The sequence below is a fragment of the Candoia aspera genome, chromosome 3, assembly GCF_035149785.1.
Source record: "Candoia aspera isolate rCanAsp1 chromosome 3, rCanAsp1.hap2, whole genome shotgun sequence".
Classification (NCBI taxonomy): Eukaryota; Metazoa; Chordata; class Lepidosauria; order Squamata; family Boidae; genus Candoia; species Candoia aspera.
The window spans coordinates 4,386,230-4,407,931 of NC_086155.1; the positions used below are offsets into that span (position 1 = coordinate 4,386,230).

General features: G+C 43.8%; 1 protein-coding gene across 4 annotated transcripts in view; it reads left to right on the plus strand.

The window, feature by feature from the left end:
- RTEL1 (regulator of telomere elongation helicase 1) overlaps nt 1-3,114 on the plus strand; it is a 92,608-nt gene extending 89,494 nt beyond the window's left edge. For all 4 annotated transcript variants that reach the window (XM_063296874.1, XM_063296877.1, XM_063296876.1 and 1 more), the window contains one exon: nt 2,106-3,114. In XM_063296874.1, the coding sequence (XP_063152944.1) occupies nt 2,106-2,198 (93 nt within the window). In that variant the 3' untranslated portion in view covers nt 2,199-3,114. The remainder of the gene's footprint in view (nt 1-2,105) is intronic.
- Nucleotides 3,115-21,702: the final 18,588 nt, after the last annotated feature.

Consider the following 21,702-nt stretch of genomic DNA (forward strand, 5'->3'; position numbering starts at 1 on the left):
CTCTGCCTTTTCTAAACCCAACTTGTACATCTGGCAATTCTCGCTCCATGGATTGCTGAAGTCTACCTTGCAGGATCTTGAGCATTACCTTACTGGCATGTGAAATGAGTGCCGCTGTTCGATAGTTTGAACATTCTTTAGTGTTTCCCTTTTTTGGTATGGGGATATAAGTTGATTTTTTCCAATCTGATGGCCATTCTTGTGTTTTCCAAATTTGCTGGCATATAGCATGCATTACCTTGACAGCATCATCTTGCAAGATTTTGAACAGTTCAGCTGGGATGCTGTCGTCTCCTGCTGCCTTGTTATTAGCGATGCTTCTTAAGGCCCATTCAACCTCACTCTTCAGGATGTCTGGCTCTAGCTCCCTGACCACACCGTCAAAGCTATCCCCAATATTGTTATTCTTCCTATACAGGTCTTCCGTATATTCTTGCCACCTTTTCTTGATCTCTTCTTCTTCTGTTAGGTCCTTGCCATCTTTGTTTTTGATCATACCCATTTTTGCCTGGAATTTACCTCCAATGTTTCTAATTTTCTGGAAGAGGTCTCTTGCCCTTCCTATTCTATTGTCTTCTCCCACTTCCATGCATTTCTTGTTTAAAAATAATTCCTTGTCTCTTCTGGCTAACTTCTGGAATTTTGCATTTAATTGGGCATATCTCCCCCTATCACTGTTGCCTTTTGCTTTCCTTCTTTCTTGGGCTACTTCTAGTGTCTCAGCAGACAGCCATTTTGCCTTCTTGGTTTTCTCTTTCTTTGGGATGTATTTTGTTGCCGCCTCCTGAACAATGTTGTGACGTTCTGTCCAGAGTTCTTCCGGGACCCTATCTACTAAGTCCAGTCCCTTAAATCTATTCTTCACCTCCACGGCATATTCCTTAGGAGTATTAGTGAGCTCATATCTCCCTGATCTGTGGGTCTTCCCTAATCTCTTTAGTCTGATCCTAAATTGTGCAGTAAGAAGTTCGTGATCTGAACTACAGTCAGCTCCAGGTCTTGTTTTTACGGACTGTACAGATGTCCGCCACCCTTGGCTATTATTAGCCAGGCTTATTTAGAATGAATGAGTGCTGTGGGAGGGGAGGGAGCGCAGTGCTCTGCCAGGCATGGACTCCTGGCCAAGATAAGTGGTTGCAAGAGCCGACCCCAAGGTCAGCACCGTACTGGCTCTTGGTCTGTGCAGTGTAAGATAAGACAGATGCTACCTCAGGTCAGCAGAATGTGGTGCTCCTCTTGCACAAGTGTCTGGATGTTGGAGTTGGTGCAAAATGCAGCGGCTGGGCTGCTTGCTACCAGATGTAGGGATCAGAAGAAAGGCCTGCACTGACTGGCATTTGCTTAAGTACATTTATTATGGCTGCCCACCCCAATAGACTCCATTTGCCAGTGGGCACCACTGACCGCATTGAAGGACAGGGCCTGACTATATAAAGGGTGCCTCTCCCACCACAAACCAGCCTGATAGTTAAGATCTGCCGGAAGATTGTCTTGAAGATGCTCCTACTGATGGTCCTTCTGGCACACAAGAGAAGGTCTTCTCTGCTGTTCCCAGGCTACGGAATGCATTTGTCCTCATCACATGTAACGATGCATCTCCTTCGTCAGTGGTTTAGTCGTGAGATCATAATGAATATTTTGAACTTTAACTTTTAAATGTAGGGGGCCACCTCCATTGCGTGCCAGATTTCTAAATAAACAAGAGCCTGTTGATTTTGACATCTTGGCATCTCCCTCTTCCCCCCGTTGTTTTTAGTGTCCAGGTTCTTCTTTAACATCCTATATTTCTCCCAACATACAGTAGCTTTTCCTTCCTTTCCTCAGTTTCGTCCTAACGCAGGTATGCAGACGCCAGATCTTGGGAGCAGAATAAATTGTCCCCGCAATGTTCCACCATTGTGGGTCAGAGATCACATTTATTTATTTTTTTGTTCCAAGAGTTTAGTGCTGTGGGTCATTTATGTATTTAATTTGTCCCTGCCCATCTCCTGCCATCGGGGGACTCTTAGACAGGATAGGTGTCAGAAGAGGACAGAAAGTAGCTTTAGCACAAGGGTCTTGATGAAAAGTGCCATTTTTGACTGCTCTTGTGCTTCCCCACACAGCTTGCCAAGAAGTGCCCAGAATGCCAAGCGGATACCAAGAGAAGACACTTAGCCATATCTTACTGGCCAGATCCCTCCGTGAAAGCGATGTAGAGTGAACACATTAGCTGCTTAACTGGACCCAAGGAATGTATGGCTTGCTGCAGCTGGTCTGTGAGGAGGAGGAACAACGAAAGTGCAAGTGGTTTTCAATCACCTCTCTGGACCCCTCCCCACCCTTGGTGTTGCTCTTCTCTTCAAGGTTATCATTTTCCAGGTATCTGAACCCTTCAAATGCTCCTGTACTTTTCAGTAGGTCCAGAGGGCATTTAAATCAGAGCGTTAACACTTTATAATTTTTTCTAATAATGATCTTTGCAGCAAGGCTGAGTACTACAAAGCCTATTGTCTTTATCATGGGAAAATTAAAAAGGACTGATACGGACTCTGCCTGGGGCTTTCCATTCTGTCCCTGAAGAACCACCCCTTACATGTGTGTTTTTTTTTTTAATTCTTTCTTTTACTTTGTTGCCCTTATAATATGGATTCAGTGAAAAGATTCCACAGTCACCCTAGTCTGAATTTCCACAGGAGCTTGATATGCCTATGTTTTAAACAAAGGAATAACGTATTTGGTCACATTTGGATAGCCAGTAAAAACTCTGGGATTGTCTTTAATAAATATTTACCAGAACAGAGATACCTAAAGGAAAACCTGCCTGTTGTTCTTTTTTCTTTAGAAGGCTGTGGGCATGTCAGTTCTGTTGAAAGACCTTCTGACTAGTCCTGACTAACTCCAAGCTTCAGAATTTACCATTTTTCAAGACCATTTTACTTCTCTTGCCTGTCCTCTCTTGGACCCCGATCCAGCATTCCCAGCCTAAGAGAGAGAGGGAGCCTACCTCGGTTTCTGTTTCTACACCCAGAAACAACCGTTTCGAGGTCATGAATGAGTATTTCTTTTTTATATAGTAAATTAAAGCTTAAGAAATGGTGTCCATTTTCAGAAGTGTGAATAATCTGCGGTATTAAACTGTAAATAAAAAGATGTGGATGTTGTTTTCCATTCTTTGTTTATAAATTATATACCTACACACCCAAATGAATAGAGGGCTGGGGGGAAAACCCAGCTAAGACAAGGTAGAAAGGTCTAGGATTTAATCCAAGCACATGTATAGATGTGGGGCGGGGGGGAGGCATTGATCTCTGTGTTCTACAGTAGGCAAATCTTGTGCAAATATTTATCTACAATAAAAGCTACTTATGCTGTGTGTTTGAAGCATCTCAGGAGAGGAGATTTATGGCTGAGTCTGGAGATAAGTAATCCTCAACATCTCTTACTTTTTTTCTCCCTCCATTTCCCAGTCTCTTACGTATATAAGGCTGCTCTTTGAGAACTGTATTCCAGTCACCTCTGAAAATGGAAATTCATAAAAAGTTATGCTATCATCAATGGGTTAGTCGTTTAACGTGCCAGAAGGCTCTGCTGATTTTTATGCAAATGATTAAGGCGGCGGCTTCTCTGGAAATCATAACAAAGGAAGGCACCAGGTGGAATCACCTGAAATAGAAATCCATCAGTCTCATTGTGCAAGTTGCACAGATAGTGACTGATGTTATCTTTGTCTCCAGAGGTGAATAGGACATCATTCCCAAATTCATTCTACCTGCCCACCTCATAGACCATGGTGAGAAATTATGCTACATACTCTGAAAAAGGCTATTGTACCATCTGATTAGCAAGATTATTAGACAGAAATTTTCGGTCTCAATTCTTAATTAAGGCCCAAACCCTATTATAGACTGAGGCCTGGCAGAAATACCTCAAAACTGAACGGGGGCAAAATATTTTGTCAGTGAAAAAAAAAGCTAGTTTGGTCTAGTGGTTAAGGCAACTGGCTAGAAATCAGGAGGCTGTGAGTTCTAGTCCCGCCTGAGGCCTGAAAGCCAGCTGGGTGCCCTTGGGCCAGTCCCTCCCTCTCAGCCCAAGAGCCAATCAGGCATGGTAGGAGAGTTCCAGTCCTGCCTTAGGCATGAAGCTGGCTGGGTGACCTTGGGCCAGTCCCTCCCTCTCAGCCCAAGAGCCAATCAGGCGTGGTAGGAGAGTTCTAGTCCCACCTTAGGCATGAAGCTGGCTGGGTGACCTTGGGCCAGTCCCTCCCTCTCAGCCCAAGAGCCAATCAGGCATGGTAGGAGAGTTCCAGTCCTGCCTTAGGCCTGAAGCCAGCTGGGTGACCTTGGGCCAGTTGCACGCTCTCAGCCCAGCCCACCTCACAGGGTTGTTGTTGTGGGGAAAATGGGGGGAGGAAGGGGCAATCGGTATGTTCGCTGCCTTGAGTTATTTATAAAAATAATAAAGGTGGGATAAAAATTAAATAAAATAAATAAAATGTCCTGTTTTGGAACAATACTGATAATGTTGAAATGGAATGTTTCCAAGTTGGGGCATTTTGATTGCAAAATGTTGTGTACTCCCCTATACATAACAAAGTCATTTGTAGCCCCATAATAATTCACTGACTTCCCTAACAAAAAGAAACAAAAGTATTTAAAGTATTACATAGTTTGACTAACCTAAGAGTAACACCCGGGATTCTCACAACAATATTGTTAATAGCTTCACTGCATATTAAACTAGAGAGAAGATTTTGCTCCATCAGAGCCACACTTACAGTATAAATTTGAGATGACAGCTCAGCATCCCTCAGAAAAGGTTCCCAGATGTACTGAAAACTTTCTCCCAACTGAACAGAAATCCTAGAGCAGGAATGCACCACTGAGATTATCAAATTCACCTCCTACTCTGTCCGGGAATCCAGATTAAAACATTCTTGACAGGATTCTTTGCCCTCTGAACTGTTCCAGTGAATTGCCCTTTTATGAGGAAACTTCCTAACAGTTAACCAAAATTGGCCTTCCTGTAATTTAAAGCTATTGTTCTATGTCCTGCACTCCCTTGCAACAGGTCATGGTTGCTTCCCATCTGACCTCTTGCCTCCATCATCGTTTCTCAAGGCTAAACATTTCTGATATGACTTAACTTCTAGTCTCCTGAGCATCTCATTATCTTTCTTTTCGCCTGTTTGTCTGGAGAACAGTGCAGGGCTCAGCAGAACTGAACTGTGTACCCCTTCTCCCCCACTTGATAATTCATTTCAGATTAGGTCCATTCGTTTAGGTTGTTGAACCAAGCTGACTCAAACTCTTCCTGTTTTTTTAAGAAAAGCCACATATACTTACTGGTATACTTGGGCAACTTCAGCAAAGGATCGTTACCTTGTCGTGGTGCTGGAGCTTGAGCACCTCAATGATGCCATGAGCTAAACCGTGAAGGGCCACCCAAGACGGGAAGGTCATGACAGAGAGGTCAGACTAAATGCGATCCCTGGGGAAGGTAATGGCAACCCACCCCAGTATTCTTGCCGTGAAAACTAAATGGATCACTACAACCAGAGATATGTCGGTATACCATCGGAAGGTGAGACCCCCCAGGTCGGAAGATGGTCAAAATGCTCCTGGGGAGGAACAGAGGATGAGCTCAACTAGCCCCAGACGTGATGACGCAGCTAGCTCAAAGCCGAAAGGACGGTTAGCGGCCGACGGTGCTGGTGGTGAACGGCGAATCCGATGTTCTAAGGATCAACACACTATTGGAGCCTGGAATGTAGGACCTATGAGCCAGGGCAAATTGGATGTGGTTATTGGTGAGATGTCAAGATTAAAGATAGACATTTTGGGCGTCAGTGAACTGAAATGGACTGGAATGGGCCACTTCACATCAAATGACCACCAGATCTACTACTGTGGACAAGAGGACCACAGAAGAAATGGAGTAGCCTTCGTAATTAATAGTAAAGTGGCTAAAGCAGTGCTTGGATACAATCCAAAAAACGATAGAATGATCTCAATTCAAATTCAGGGCAAGCCATCTAACATCACAGTGATCCAAATATACGCCCCAACCACAGATGCTGAAGAAGCTGAAGTAGAGCAGTTCTATGAGGATCTGCAGCACCTACTGGACAACACGCCTAAAAGAGAGGTTATTTTCATCACGGGAGACTGGAATGCTAAGGTGGGCAGTCAATTGACACCTGGAATTACAGGTAAGCATGGCCTGGGAGAACAAAACGAAGCAGGACATAGGCTGATAGAATTTTGCCAAGACAACTCACTCTGCATAACAAACACTCTCTTCCAACCACCTAAGAGACGGCTTTATACATGGACTTCCCCAGATGGACAACACCGAAATCAGACTGACTACATCCTTTGCAGCCAAAGGTGGCGGACATCTGTACAGTCAGTAAAAACAAGACCTGGAGCTGACTGTAGTTCAGATCACGAACTTCTTGCACAATTTGGGATCAGACTAAAGAGATTAGGGAAGACCCACAGATCAGCTAGATATAAGCTCACTAATATCCCTAAGGAATATGCAGTGGAGGTGAAGAATCGATTTAAGGGACTGGACTTAGTAGATAGGGTCCCGGAAGAACTATGGACAGAAGTCCGCAACATTGTTCAAGAGGCGGCAACAAAATATATCCCAAAGAAAGAGAAAACCAAGAAGGCAAAATGGCTGTCTGCTGAGACACTAGAAGTAGCCCAAGAAAGAAGGAAAGCAAAAGGCAACAGTGATAGGGGGAGATATGCCCAATTAAATGCAAAATTCCAGAGGTTAGCCAGAAGAGTTAAGGAATTATTTTTAAACAAACAATGCGCGGAAGTGGAAGAAAATAGAATAGGAAGGGCAAGAGACCTCTTCTAGAAAATTAGAAACATTGGAGGTAAATTCCAGGCCAAAATGGGTATGATCAAAAACAAAGATGGCAAGGACCTAACAGAAGAAGAAGAGATCAAGAAAAGGTGGCAAGAATATACAGAAGACCTGTATAGGAAGGATAACAATATCGGGGATAGCTTTGACGGTGTGGTCAGTGAGCTAGAGCCAGACATCCTGAAGAGTGAGGTTGAGCGGGCCTTAAGAAGCATTGCTAATAACAAGGCAGCAGGAGACGACGGCATCCCAGCTGAACTGTTCAAAATCTTGCAAGATGATGCTGTTAAGGTAATGCGTGCTATATGCCAGCAAATTTGGAAAACACAAGAATGGCCATCAGACTGGAAAAAATCGACTTATATCCCCATACCAAAAAAGGGAAACACTAAAGAATGTTCAAACTATCGAACAGTGGCACTCATTTCACATGCCAGTAAGGTAATGCTCAAGATCCTGCAAGGTAGACTTCAGCAATCCATGGAACGAGAATTGCCAGATGTACAAGCTGGGTTTAGAAAAGGCAGAGGAACTAGGGACCAAATTGCCAATATCCGCTAGATAATGGAAAAAGCCAGGGAGTTTTAGAAAAACATCTATTTCTGTTTTATTGACTATTCTAAAGCCTTTGACTGTGTGGACCAGAACAAATTGTGGCAAGTTCTTAGTGGTATGGGGATACCAAGTCATCTTGTCTGCCTCCTGAAGAATCTGTATAACGACCAAGTAGCAACAGTAAGAACAGACCACGGAAAAACAGACTGGTTTAAGATTGGGAAAGGAGTACGGCAGGGCTGTATACTCTCACCCTACCTATTCAACTTGTATGCAGAACACATCATGCGACATGCTGGGCTTGAGGAATCCAAGGCTGGAGTTAAAATCGCTGGAAGAAACATTAACAACCTCAGATATGCAGACGATACCACTTTGATGGCTGAAAGCGAAGAGGAACTGAGGAGCCTTAACATCAAGGTGAAAGAAGAAAGTGCAAAAGCTGGCTTGCAGCTAAACCTCAAAAAAACCAAGATTATGGCAACCAGCTTGATTGATAACTGGCAAATAGAGGGAGAAAATGTAGAAGCAGTGAAAGACTTTGTATTTCTAGGTGCGAAGATTACTGCAGATGCTGACTGCAGTCAGGAAATCAGAAGACGCTTAATCCTTGGGAGAAGAGCAATGACAAATCTCGATAAAATAGTTAAGAGCAGAGACATCACACTGACAACAAAGGTCCGCACAGTTAAAGCCATGGTGTTCCCCATAGTAATATATGGCTGCGAGAGCTGGACCATAAGGAAGGCTGAGAGAAGGAAGATTGATGCTTTGGAACTGTGGTGCTGGAGGAAAATCCTGAGAGTGCCTTGGACTGCCAGAAGATCAAACCAGTCCATCCTCCAGGAAATCAAGCCAGACTGCTCGCTTGAGGGAATGGTATTAAAGGCAAAACTGAAATACTTTGGCCACATCATGAGAAGACAGGACACCTTGGAGAAGATGCTGATGCTTGGGAGAGTGGAGGGCAAAAGGAAGAGGGGCCGACCACAGGCAAGGTGGATGGATGATATTCTAGAGGTGACGGACTTGTCCCTGGGGGAGCTGGGGGTGTTGACGACCGACAGGAAGCTCTGGCGTGGGCTGGTCCATGAAGTCACGAAGAGTCGGAAGCGACTAAACGAATAAACAATACTTGGGCAAAAGGCCTGGGAATCAATTCACATGCAAATTGTTCCATTTAATCCTTCAGCTCAAGTCAACAAAATCAGCTCGACTGAGAGATTTGGTCAACCATCCTTTGAATCGAGCCTCTCAACTGAGCCCTTGGCCTACTTGACTAGTTTCCAAATCACGTCATGGGATCCTTGGTCACAGGTTTTGCTGAACTCAAAATATATAGCCTGTCTGTGGCATTCTCATAACCTATTAAAGAAGATCAAAACGAACTAAGATGAACCTAACAAGATTTGTTCTTGACTTGACTTCTGCAATTGCCATATTGTTTTCAAGGTGCTTTCAGATCAATCTTTCAATGATTTGTTGTGGAATTTTCCCAGATAGCCATTTCAGGGACTGCTCTGTAGTTTGCTGATTCTCCTGTAGTCACCTGCCATTCCAGAACTCCTCGTTCGTAAGAGTTCTGCAGTATCATCAGGCAGCTCCTCAGAATTGATCTTGTCTTGGAGCTATAAACTAATTCAAAATAAATTCTTTCCACCCAGTGAAGTTAAAAATGGTGTCCAGCTAAATACTGGTTCCCAAAATTAATCAACTAAAACAATCCAGAAGATAGGAAATGGGTCCTCTACTGTGCCCAATTATAAACAATCAACTGCACCTTCATTCAACTGCAGTCCATCCTGGACAATGGCACTCCACTTTCACAGGCTGCTTACAGGTACTAGCCAGCAACAGGAGATCATGCTGTAAGGGTACAGATTCAGGAAGCAAATCGTGACAATCGATGCCAATTTTGCCCTCTTATCTACACTGGCAATACCCACAAGTGCTGCTTGTTCATCCTGCAAGGAGACACATCTTCATTTGTCAGCAATGCCCCACTACATTTACACTGGTCAGACTAGCTCTTCTCAGCCATGCTGGCTGGGGAATGCTGGGAGTTGAAGTCCACACATCTGGAAAGTGGCTGAGGCTGAGAAACACTGCTCTAGGACACAACGGTGGACTCAGCAATGATGCTTGAGAAAAGGAAGGACTCAGACGGAGTTCACAGTGATGCATGGAGTTGGAACTGATTCACCTTGGCACCATTTCTCAGGGATTATACTTTTTTTATTAGCCTACATAGAAGTTGGAAGAGACCTTTAAGGCCATTCAATCCAACTCTGTGCTCAGTGCAGGAAGCCTTCCCAACAAATTGAAGTCCAGCTTGGGCTTCAAACATTGCAATGTTTAAGTTGTCATGTTTAAGCTAAGAGGAGCCCAGTACTTCTCTAAGTCAGTGTTTCTCAACCTTGGCAATTTTAAGATGTGTGGACTTCAACTCTGAGAATTCCCCAGCCAGAACTTCAACTCTGAGAATTCCCCAGCCAGCCATGCTGGCTGGGAAATTCTGGGAATCAAAGTCTACACATCTTGAAATTGCCAAGGTTGAGAAACACTGCTCTGAGTAACAGGTTCTGTCTGTATGTGTTTTGTTTTTTTCTAATCTGAAAAAAGTCTGATTAGATCTGCAGACTCTTCCTGCAGCTTAATATTGTAGTGAATAAATCCATTATTCTATATCCTGCTGTCTGGATCAACAAACAACAGGCTTTGAAGGACCTGGGTAGAGTTAGCTTTAAGAAAAGAAGGCAGAGGGAGGGATGTGATAGTTCAAAAACCCGAAATACCACTCAGACTTCAAGAATGCAAGGAATCCTATCTCCATGCAATCACAATCACCTTTCCATACTTTCTGGAAATCGCAAGGGGTATGTTTCTAGTCACATTTTTAAAAATATACATGTTTTTGGAACAAGCTCTGTTCAGAGAGGAGTTGTTTCTTGAGGGGGAGGAAAAGATTTTCTAAACAACTACATCCCCTTTCAGTTCTAATGATGTTCTAGTTAAATTGTTTCAAAAATTGTTACTAATCACAAAAGGAGTTGCATTTAAATGTGCTGTTCACATACAGTAATTTTGTCTTCTGTTTACCCAGATTGGAGATTGTCAACTTTTTTTCAGCGTTTCTCTTTTTTTTTTTTTAGGCCCGTCAGGACCGTGGTACCCAAACCCATGGTTCTCTTTTGCATTTTTAGTGAGTTTATAGAAATTAACACATCTATTTCCCTATCTATTTTAGCCTTTGTTTGGTATTTTAAAACTTTTAAAAAATGACATCATTGAAAATTGCTGCTTGTTCACCTCTTTGGGCTGGTCTTAGGGAGCTCTGAGGTGGGGCAGCAAAAAATGGGCCTGGGGGCTATGAATTTCCTGCCCTTGGTCTGTCCAATCCCAGTCTGTATCATTTTTATTCAGTTATTTAACATTATTGATATCCTCTCCAATAATAGACATTTTGAGTTATTTATTTATTTATTTCAAATTTCGTCTTCGCCCATCTCACTCAAAGAGTGACTCTGGGCGGTTTACAATAAAATCTATATAATTAGGTTTAGGTATCCTCTTTCGTATGTGGCATGATAATGGCCAATTTATGGTCAATTGTGGCTTCGTAAACACACAGTGGTTAAAAGAAGCTGTGGTTTCATGCAGAGCTTCAACCCACTGGAAGGTGGTGGCAGCATGTTATTCATTTGATTTATGGCCCATATTCTTCCCAGATGGAATTCAGCATCAAAAAAAAAATAAACATCTGATAAAAGCAGGTAAATCAACTGTTAATTGCAACGGAAGCCGCCTTGCTGAAAAGAAAAGTCTCAACTCCTTTGCTAAAGGCAGGAAGGTGGGTGGGGGGGGAGTACCTTTTCTTAGGGAAGCATTTCATAGTGTAATGGTTGCCTATCCTAAAACACACTCAGGCTTACAAGCACTGGCTTGAAACAAAACTGGTTTATTTAGGAATAGTGTGCAAGTACAAAGAAAGCTGAGAATGAGCAAAAGCGCGCCAAATACAAACTAAAAACCCTCGGTGTAAAAGTAAGCCCTCCCCCTGTGCAATGGTTTCAAATTCCCCATCCCAGGTGCCCCTAACGTGTTCCGTTAATCAACGGGCAAAAAGACCTTGGACACCAGTGATAACCCAAACACGTTCCATTCTTAAGAAAACAGACAGACAGCCTGGTACAAGGTCTCCCAGCAGCTCCCTCCCAACTGGAACGCACGTCAGCACCACGGCACGCGAAACGTTACGATATAAATCAAACATCGCAACGGTGAACATGACATAGAAATTGCTCCTGTCCCGCTCTGTCGTCCTGCGGGGGTTTCTTTGATCCTGCTGTAGAATAGGAGTCCCCCGACTGAGAGGTTGCTCGGGTGGGGACAGGGCTCGGGTCCCTGCTCGTGGCCGTCGACTCTGGAGCTTGTTCCGCCCATTCATCGAGCTCTGTAAGATCCTCTCCCCCTTCAGCCATCGCTGGATCCTCTTTCACAAGAAAATTTTCCGGTAAAGAGCAGCGAGGTTGGTTTGAAAAATGATTCTCAGTTTTATGTGATGGTTGCCTTAATTCCAATAAAATGCTCAGACTCAAAATGGCAATTCAGGTTCTGGGTTTATTTAGAAAACGGTGCAAACAGGTAAAAAGCTGAGAATGAGAAAAGCGCACCTAAACTCAAACTAAATAGCATCTTTGCAAACAGCAGCCCAGCCCCTCCCTCACAGGCAGCCCTCCCCACATTCCCAGGTGCTCCTAACGAGCTCTGCTGCTCAACGGGCAAAGAGACCTTGACATTTCAGAGAGAGCCTAAACACATTCCTCCTGGCACAGATCAGCACGTCTTCCGTACAAGGCTCTCAGCAGCACCCTCCCAGCCAGGACACGTATCAGCACCATGGCAAGCGAACCGTGACGATGCAGAAACACCGGAACGGTGAACATGACACATAGCTTGGGAAGAAGGGAGTGGAAAGCCGACAAATTAGGCTGACCGTATTTCCTTGAGATAAAAACAGGACATTGGGATGGCAAAACGGGACGGGGTTAAAAGTACATAATACTCTGTATTCACAAAAAAGATAAGAAAAGTTATTGACGGTAAGCTGGGAAGGTGCAGGAGGGGGAGGTGCGGCAATGGTTGGGTCCGGAGAGGCTGCTGCAGGGCTGGCGTTGGGCAGAGAGGTTGCAGGAGGGCTGAGGGTGGCGGCGAGCTGGGACTGGAGAACAGGAATGGAAGAGTCTAGTGAATGGTTGTCCCCGACAACCTGCTCCTCTCTGGCATGCCCTTTTATTTTATTTTCTTCCCGCCGTTTTGGCCTGAGAGCCAATCGGCTTCTTTCCTGCTGGGCACGCTTTTCCGGCCGTCTTCCACCGCACCGATTGGTGGCAGCGACTCTCCCTCTTGCTCACCACCGATCAGCGGTTCCTGCGGTTCCTCTCTAGGTTTCCCGCCGGATTGAGAACTACTGCCGATGGGTAAGCCAGCCTCCTTTTCAATTTCAATTTCAATTTTTCCCCGCTTTTCCCAATAATGGCTCCAACGTTTTTAAAAAACGGGGCAAAATGGACGTTTATATTAAAACGACGGGACGGTCGGGAAATGTTAAAAAAGACTGGACTGTCCGGTTCAAAATGGGACGTATGGCCAGCCTACGACAAATGCACATTTTAAGATCCAGACAGGTTCATCTCAACCTAGGCAGACCTTAGCTGGCACCCCGTGGGTCTCTGAGCACGAACTGCCTTCCATTGGTGCATTTTACACCAGGTGAAGATGATGGACAGTCCTCAAGGGAAGCCCCAGGAAGAGCACCGTGCAGTAGTCAGTCAGGACAGAACAACGGGAGAGGTGCCAGTTGCCAGCACAGTTGCTGCTGGCATACAGCTGGCCTGAGACTGGCCTGAGAATGAATCCCAGGACTATTGGGAGAGATTCAACTTCGTAATTAGTTTGGACTGTTCTAGAAGTAAGTGATTCTGCTGATGATTCTTGCATCAGCAGAATCTATAGAAAAGCACAGTGTGGAAGTTGAAGACGGCTGGTAAAGTCCTCAAGGCCATTCAAATTAGTTGTAAGATGAGTCTGGAAATTTTAAAAACCATGCCATTGGTTTTTTGAGACAGGTAACCCTGGTAACCACATTACCAATTAGATTGCTAATTCTGTCTCTGGGTTCAGCGATTGTTTTACTGCAGTGATGAAACCAACATTGCAAGAACAGCCTTGTCTTCACAGGCTCACCCACTTCCATGCAAATGTAGTGAGGCTTTTGGACTGCCTGTGGCTTGCATTCCCCTCTTTCTTTCAGTAAGAGATTGAAAGGAAAAGTTAAAAAACAACACAACAAAATAACCATTAACAATTACACCCAATATACAGAAAATTTGGCAAGGAGGAACACTCAGCCTTTAAACGCAACCCACAAAGGAGCTTTGCTGTTCACATCAGTTCCATACCCAGGGCTCTTTTGAAAAACAAGTTTGTTTGGAGCTCAACTGAGTTGGAACTAGTTTATCCAAACAAGGGGGGGCCAAAACTGTGAAGGCCCAATTCCATGACCCCTAAAGGTGCCAGCTTACCCGTTCTGGTCGAATTGGGCGGGCAGAAGTCATTGGGAGATGATGGTCCCAAGACTTCAGTCTCAAGTTTGTTTATTCTTTCTTGTTGTTACAAAGCCCTTACCTATTCACCTGGATTCAAAAACTGAGCCTAGAACCAAACCTTGTAGTCCTCACTTAATGACCATTTGTTTAGTGACAGTCCAGACATACGATGGTGCTAAAACAACAACACGGTCCTCACACTTATGACTGTCGCAGTGTCCCAGCAGTCACATGATCACGATTTGGGCACTTGGCAACCAGTTTGCATTTATGACTGTCACAACGTCCCATGGTCATGTGATCATTTTCGACCTTCCCAGCCAGCTTCTGACAACCAAAATCAATGGGGAACCATGTGATTCACTTAAGGACCCCGTGGTTCGCTTAATGGCTGCCGCAAAAAAAGTCATAAAATTGGGTTGGATTTGCTTAACGACCACTTTGCTTAGCAACCGAAATTCCGGTTCCAATTGTGGTCGTTAAGTGAGGACTACCTGTATGACATTAGTCCACACAATGTCTTAACAGTGACTGTGTGCAACTCTCATAGTTTGACAAGCATCACACTAAACAGGCGGTAAGCAGAGTGTTAACAGTAACGCATCTTTGTCAAGCTCAGCTTCTGGTGGCTTCATGGATCTACCCACACAGCTTTCTTACCCACTATACTGAAGTGGCTTCCCGCTGCCTTGTTTTTGGGATTTCCCACCCTAGCCTATGGCCCAGGGATATTGGGGTGGGGTGTGTGCGGGGGTGTCTCCTTTCCTTGTCCCCAGGCTCGATCCTGCTTATTTTTTCCAGCCCAGACAGTCAACCACCTGCTGGGGTAACCAAGGCTTGACAACTGCTCAAGGCAAACTCAGCTGTCCCACGCCAAATACTGTTTGCTAATCCTGTAATAAACTAAGTCTGTTTCGGCCTCCAAAATAAGGGTTAACATGGGTAGAATTACTTCACTTCAAAAGGTAGCTTGCCAATGCTTAGGGTAACATTTTGCTCACTACGCCGCTGGCTGCTCCAGAGCAGATCTGAAACTGAATTTGCAGCAAAGGTCACGTCCTTATATACTGCCAGCGTCCACACCCACCCACTCACCATCATGTAGGTAACAGTCGATTGCCTTTCTCCCCTTTTAAATTGGTTTATACATTTCTATTGCCTTTCTAATAATTCTGGGGAATATATTGTGCTAGGATGTGTACTTTCTTGTGGTCGATTTTTGTGATCTGGCCTCACGATTGGTATTCTGTGAATGCTGACTGTCATAGTTTAAGTCTTCCCAAGACAAGCCCTATGGTATGAGCAGAACACCAACCCCTAATTCACCAACATGAGATACAACATATTTAATGGAAAGTTTTCTAAATTTCTGAGATTACTGATTTATACGTGCCTGGCTTACTTAATTATATTTGTGTTAGCTAAATCATCCCTGGCTGGGTTCATAAGCTAAATGAAAAGCAACAAAACATTTGATGGCCAATTTGGTCCAGTGGTGAAGGCTCCAGGCTAGAAACCAGGAGACTGTGATTTCGAGTCCCGCCTTGGGCATGAAAGCCGGCTGGGTGACTTTGGGCTAGACCCTCTCTCTCAGCCCAACCCACCTCACAGGGCTGTTGTTGTGGGGAAAATAGGAGGAGGAAGGCGTATTTGGTATGTTCGCCGCCTTGAGTTATTTATAAAAATAATAAAGGCGGGATAAAAAAATCTAAAACAAAAATTTGTTGTTTGAATCCAGGCCCTAATTGCTGGCAACTCTTTAGCAGGTGTTTTTGTAGTCCTGGAAAATAAACCTGGGACACCAGCAGGGAGGGCAGAAAAGTCAAGATGGAAGCCCTGGCCACACAATTGAACCCTACCCCCTTTTAATATGTGCCATGAGTGCAACACAAGTAAACACAGGTCAGAGCTTTGATTGTGGACTCAGGGCCACCATCTTCACCCCCCGTCCCTGCCCGGGACAGTCTCTGTAAAACAGGTGCTCTCCGACGTGAATCAATGGTCAGGGCCAGTCCACTCTGCCCACTTCCTCAACCTTTTCCATCAATGGCTAAGAACCACATGCCCCCACCACATGGCCCAAGCCTCCATTCAGAAGACCTTCTAAAAATGGCCATCAGCTTACACATTTTAACGTGATGGGAAATTATCAAATACCAGATGAATTATGGGTCAAAGTACAATGTATTGCACAGAAAGTCCCTTCCTTTCAGTTTGATATCTTGCTGAGAAACTGCTCTGCAGTTGAAGATGACTGTGCAGTATGCTGAAGGAAGTTAGAATCAGGCATGCATAATTTTAGTGCTGATTTGCCATTCTTAAAATAAGACTGAAAAATGTTTAGAGGGAAAATTAGACAGCAAGTCCTTGAACAACATGAATGTGGTCATAGCAATGCTAAAATAGAACGAGATGTTGGCATGCCTGAATCTATGCTAGAATTTCTTTTTTGTTTTTATTTTGCTTTCTGTAACTACTCTGTGACTTTGTTAACCATAAATTTAAATTACAAGTATATTCTTTTTATCCTTCACTGTAATATTTCATTAACACACACATGAAAATTTATGTTTAAAATTTTTCATTGCCTATTTCCATCAAGCTGGAACCATTACCATATTTGAATAGTGCAAATTTGAATAATGTGACGATTTCATGGTATTCATTAACCACGCTAGTCGAGACCTACCTGTATCTTCAGTGTGACTCTAAAAACAGACACATCTTTTTTCATTCCACATGGAAGCCTGAAAAAAGGCTTCAGTGTATGGTTTAACAAATAGCAGAAGTCTTTTTTGAATCATATACAGCATTATTACTTATATATCACTTATTGCAAATCACCTACATCAACCTTACCTTGAAGCATGGTTCTGTGAAAAAACATGCTTGGCTTCAAATATGAAGCCTCAAATTACTTCTAAACCACTCTGGGGGATCAAATCTGCCTCATGACATTACTGTGTTTAAGCTGAGTATTCAGTTTCAGGATGGCAGAGGACCAAAATCGGCCTTGGAGAGAGCATTCTGCCCAGGTTCTTCATGAAAGAGCACCTTCTATTTCGTTATAAGAAGGCTTGGTGTATGGATTAGGGTCCTCAAAAAGAGGAGAGATGGTTCGAGTTTGCTGCAGCTAGTCTGTCTGTTTTTCAATCTGTAGAGCTGTCTGAACAGAAGTTTGGGTAGAATTAGCCTGTAAGCACAATGCATGTAAGAACTTTATTTGCCTGATGGGGCCGCAGTGGCTCAGTGGTTAAGACGCTGAGTCAGGGGACCATCAAGGTCGGCAGCTCGGCAGTTCAAAACCCGAGAGCGCGAGCCGCATGATGGACTGAGCTCCCCTCAACTTGTCCCAGCTCCTGCTAACCTAGCAGTTCGAAAGCATGCACATGAGAGCAGATGAATAGGTACCACTTTGGTGGGAAAATAACAGGGACATGAAAGGAGCCCCCTCGGGCGTCCCCTGGGCAACAATGACGTCACTGGCAAATCCTCTCAATACAGAAGCGCCTTGGTAGGTGCTTCTGACACGAAAAAAAAATTGCCATATCTTTTCAAACAACAAACAAGTTAGTTAAATTAGACATGTTTCTTCCTTTACAGTAACAGTACTGGTGGAAGAATCTGAACACGTCAAGCATCTGTGCTAGGTTGGTTCTCTATAACAGGGTTCCGCCAAGTGGTCAAAATCGACCCCCAAGCGTTGATGGGGCTACCCATTGTTGCTGCTGTTGTTCATAGTACTGTTAGTTAAAGCACTATTTATTAAATTATTGTCATATAATAAATGTCTGGTGGTCAATGAACAATCTGAAACTTCATGAAGGGGCTGATATGCTGAAGAGTTTGGGGATTCTAAGTGGTAAAAATTGTATGAAATTCAATTTTCCTGTCAACTTAGCATGGATTGATGGCCTGGCCACCTTCAAGAAGGGGCTCTAACCGCTGCTTTCAATGCAGGCTGAAAGCCTCCGGCCCCATTGGATGGACCCCAAGGATTTCCTATAGGTGGGCACCATCAAAAGGGTTCTCAATTCTTAGACTACCAGAAACTACAGAAAATTCTGAGAAACAGCTGTCTCTGAGAGAGGGGCAAGAGATGTCACATCATGACTTCATGGAAATTACATAACTTGCACATGACCAAATTCACAATTAGCCAGTTGTGGCTTCCTCTGGACCACTGTGGTCACATAATCCGTCTGTCCCCAAAAAGTAATTTCCCACAGAGACTTCCCGTTAACTTGCCTAGAAACTCAGGCGCCTCAAGTTTGGTGTGAAGCTGATAAAAACTTGGTCCCTGAATTTGGGAGAGAAACTAACTTTTCAAAGTGGCTTTTTGCCTACCTGAAAACAGGAACTGCTAAAGCAAAAGCATGTATTAATGGGCGGGGTGGTGTCAGGTCCTTTTATAGGGTGCAGAAACAAATGATACTTCAGTATATATGCTACGACATAAAGCCAGTAACTGAACAATAAAAGACAATGATTACATGTGGGAATTGAACAATAGAAAACATTGATTGCAGATAACATTCCAGAAGTGGCAAACTTATGGGTTATGTCACTCCCTTTCCCATCCGGTTTTGTATCATCTTAAAACTTGCAAGTGTATTCAAGGACTTTCAGAAAACACTCTCTACTCTTCAGCTGCTGAGAAGGCTAGTTTTTGCACATAAAAGAAAAAAGGTTTTGGGTGAAGGGAAAACATGGTTTCTTGAACTTGAAAAGAAGGCATGGATGCCATGCTTAAATACCAGTATCACCTTTTTTAAAAAGCTAATAATGAAGCCTTAACATTCCAGGTAACGTAACAACCCCATTAGAATGATCAGATCCTGTCTACTGAATGACACTGTCTGTCAGGGCTTCATTTGCACTTCTAGAATGATGGGAGAGGGGGTTGAAATCTGGAAAGGCTGGTACTGCTGGAACTTAAGGTAGAGTTTGTGCTGCCCCTGTTCTGTCACTAAAATCGCCACCCATAATTAGATGGGCAGTTAAGTCTTGGAGGAAGCCATGCTGGTATCTGGCTGCCAAGAGGATTAACCTGGCATGGCCATAACTCATGTAGCGCTCAGCATGACTCAAGGGTGACGTCTAATTACATCTCAGCTTGTCTTTGGAAAATCTTACTGGTGCTGCAATCAAAGCTGGTTATTGAATGAAAGCTTTACAGAAAAAAGAAAAGACAAATCTACACATAACAATAATGGAAATTCTGCTGTGGGGGCAGGATGCAAAAAGTTGCTGCAATGGAGAGAAATAAAAGGAAGAAAGCGAACAATGGCCGCTTACATTTATTTTTCCCCTGCTGCTATGGACTAACAAAGCTGCAAAGAGAACTGTTTGAAAGCGGATTGGAACATTCCCGGCCGGTGTCGCTCTTTTGAGGATTGGCAACTCATTTAAAAAGAGTGAATCAGCTGAAACTCCCAAATGAGACTTCAGAGAACACTCAAATGTCTCTGTAAATTGACGTCCAGTGACTGAGATTTCTCTGCTTTTATAAGACTTATAAAAAGTGAAAACTGAAGCCTCAAAGGAAGCAGGGACGAGGGAAAAGGACCCAAATGTCCATTAGGCCAATTAACAGCTTACAAAATAACATGCTTACTATCACCTATCGAAGCAAATTTACTTTCACCTTTCCAGTAACTTATCTGACGCACAGCTATCCCGGAATCAGCTTTTGGTAGAACTTCTTTCTGATGGAAAGTAGATAGAATTGCATGGTAAAGTTTGAACTAATTATGCTATAAATTTAAAGCCCGCAGAGTTATTTTACTGTGGGGCAAGGAAAAACAAAACACTTTCTAAAGGATTTATTTATATGGGTGGGGGAAACCATCCAAACTCCCAAAAAGACTATAAAAGGGGGGGGGGATGTTAACCTTGGAAAAAAAACATGTCACTTCCTGAACTGAATTCCACACCCTCTCCCCAAATGTATTAGTCTATGCTGAAACCTGGCTCAAGAGTATTATCCTAGATAAATTCAGTTTAGGGCTAAGAATGTTCTGCCAATTTAAATGTATATCTGATAGGGATGCCAAACAATAATTGAATGGTTTTATCTCAAGTCTCCATCATCGGATTTCCCCCAGGAAGAAATCAACATCACCAAGCACTTTAAAAAGGAAAAGGAAAAGAAATACAGCATTTTAGGAGGGAAGACAGCATTTTCAGCACAACAAATGTACTTGTTCATAAGTGTTTGAGAACCATGGTCCAGGGATTAACCAGCTAACTTTAAGCATCCTACTGTAAGATTTTTAGCTCTGGCATCACAAGCAATTAAAATCAGATTAATGGACATTCCTCCATTGCTCCACCTTTCGCCTGAACTTCCATAAATGATTATGTAACTCAGTGTTCCTCAACCCTGGCAACTTTAAGATGTGCGGACATCAACTCCCAGAATTCCCCAGCCTGCATGACTGGCTGGGGAATTCTGGGAGTTGACGTTCACACATCTTAAAGTTGCCAAGGTTGAGGAACACTGATGTAACTGCTTGAATCTGCCTGCTTTAGTGCTTCCTTCTCCATCTTTCTTTTTCCCCATTCAATTGTATGCTTGCAGATTGGGACTGTTTTTTTTTAATTCTTCGTAAATCACATTGAAAACTTTGGTTAAGTTATAAACAGGTTTATAAAGGGCTTTGCAATACCCTACCCCCAGGTTTAAATGGCTGATTTAAACTGGGGTAGCCCCGGGTTCAGAATGGGGAAGAATTTTGTATTTGACTGCAAAGCTATCTGGTTTCAAAGCCACATGCAAATTGAAACCCAGCTTTTCCCTATCTGCAGTTTAAATCAGCAATAGAAAACCCTGACTGGCCAGTATTTCCCCCTTCGAACATGTGGTATGGTTCCCATCTCTCCCCCTGCCCAGAATTTAAATAACCTTATGCTGTAACTTTCATGATCTGGAATGAGAGTAATTTTCCCTTCTGGGGAGGTGGAGTCAGATGAACTCCACCTCCCCTGTGTCTTTGGGGTGTTAAGAGGTATGGACTCCCCACCACCACTGTTTCTGTTTTTTTTTAGGATTTCTTCTTTCTCCAGAGGTTGCCCCCTTAGTTTGGGCTCTCACCTGGGCCCCTTTCCTGGCTCATCTGCCGAGAGGAGGCGAGAGAACGGTCCACAGGTCTCGTTGGCAGGTGCATATTTGGTGTGACTGGCAAAGGCAAAATCTCAGGCGCTGTCTTGCCCATTCTCACCCGTGTTTTCTTCCTGTCTCTAGGTTAGCAGCTCCTAAACCAGCTCTTTTTCACATGCCAAGAGACCTTGAAACAGCAGAGAAAAACAACTGGCCCGACCTCCTTTTATTTATGAGAGCATGGAGTGGATGCGGGGAAGATGAAAACAGAGGCACTCTTTAGAATTGGGGGGCAGACTTAATTTGGGTCAGCAGGGGGCAGACTTCAGCAAAGGATCGTTACCTTGTCCTAGTGCTGGAGCTTGAGCACCTCAGTGAGCTAAACCGTGGAGGGCCACCCAAGACAGGAAGGTCATGACAGAGAGGTCAGACTAAATGCGATCCCTGGGGAAGGTCATGGCGACCCACCCCAGCATTCTTGCCGTGAAAACTAAATGGATCGATATTAAAGGCAAAACTGAAATACTTTGGCCACGTAATGAGAAGACAGGACACCCTGGAGAAGATGCTGAT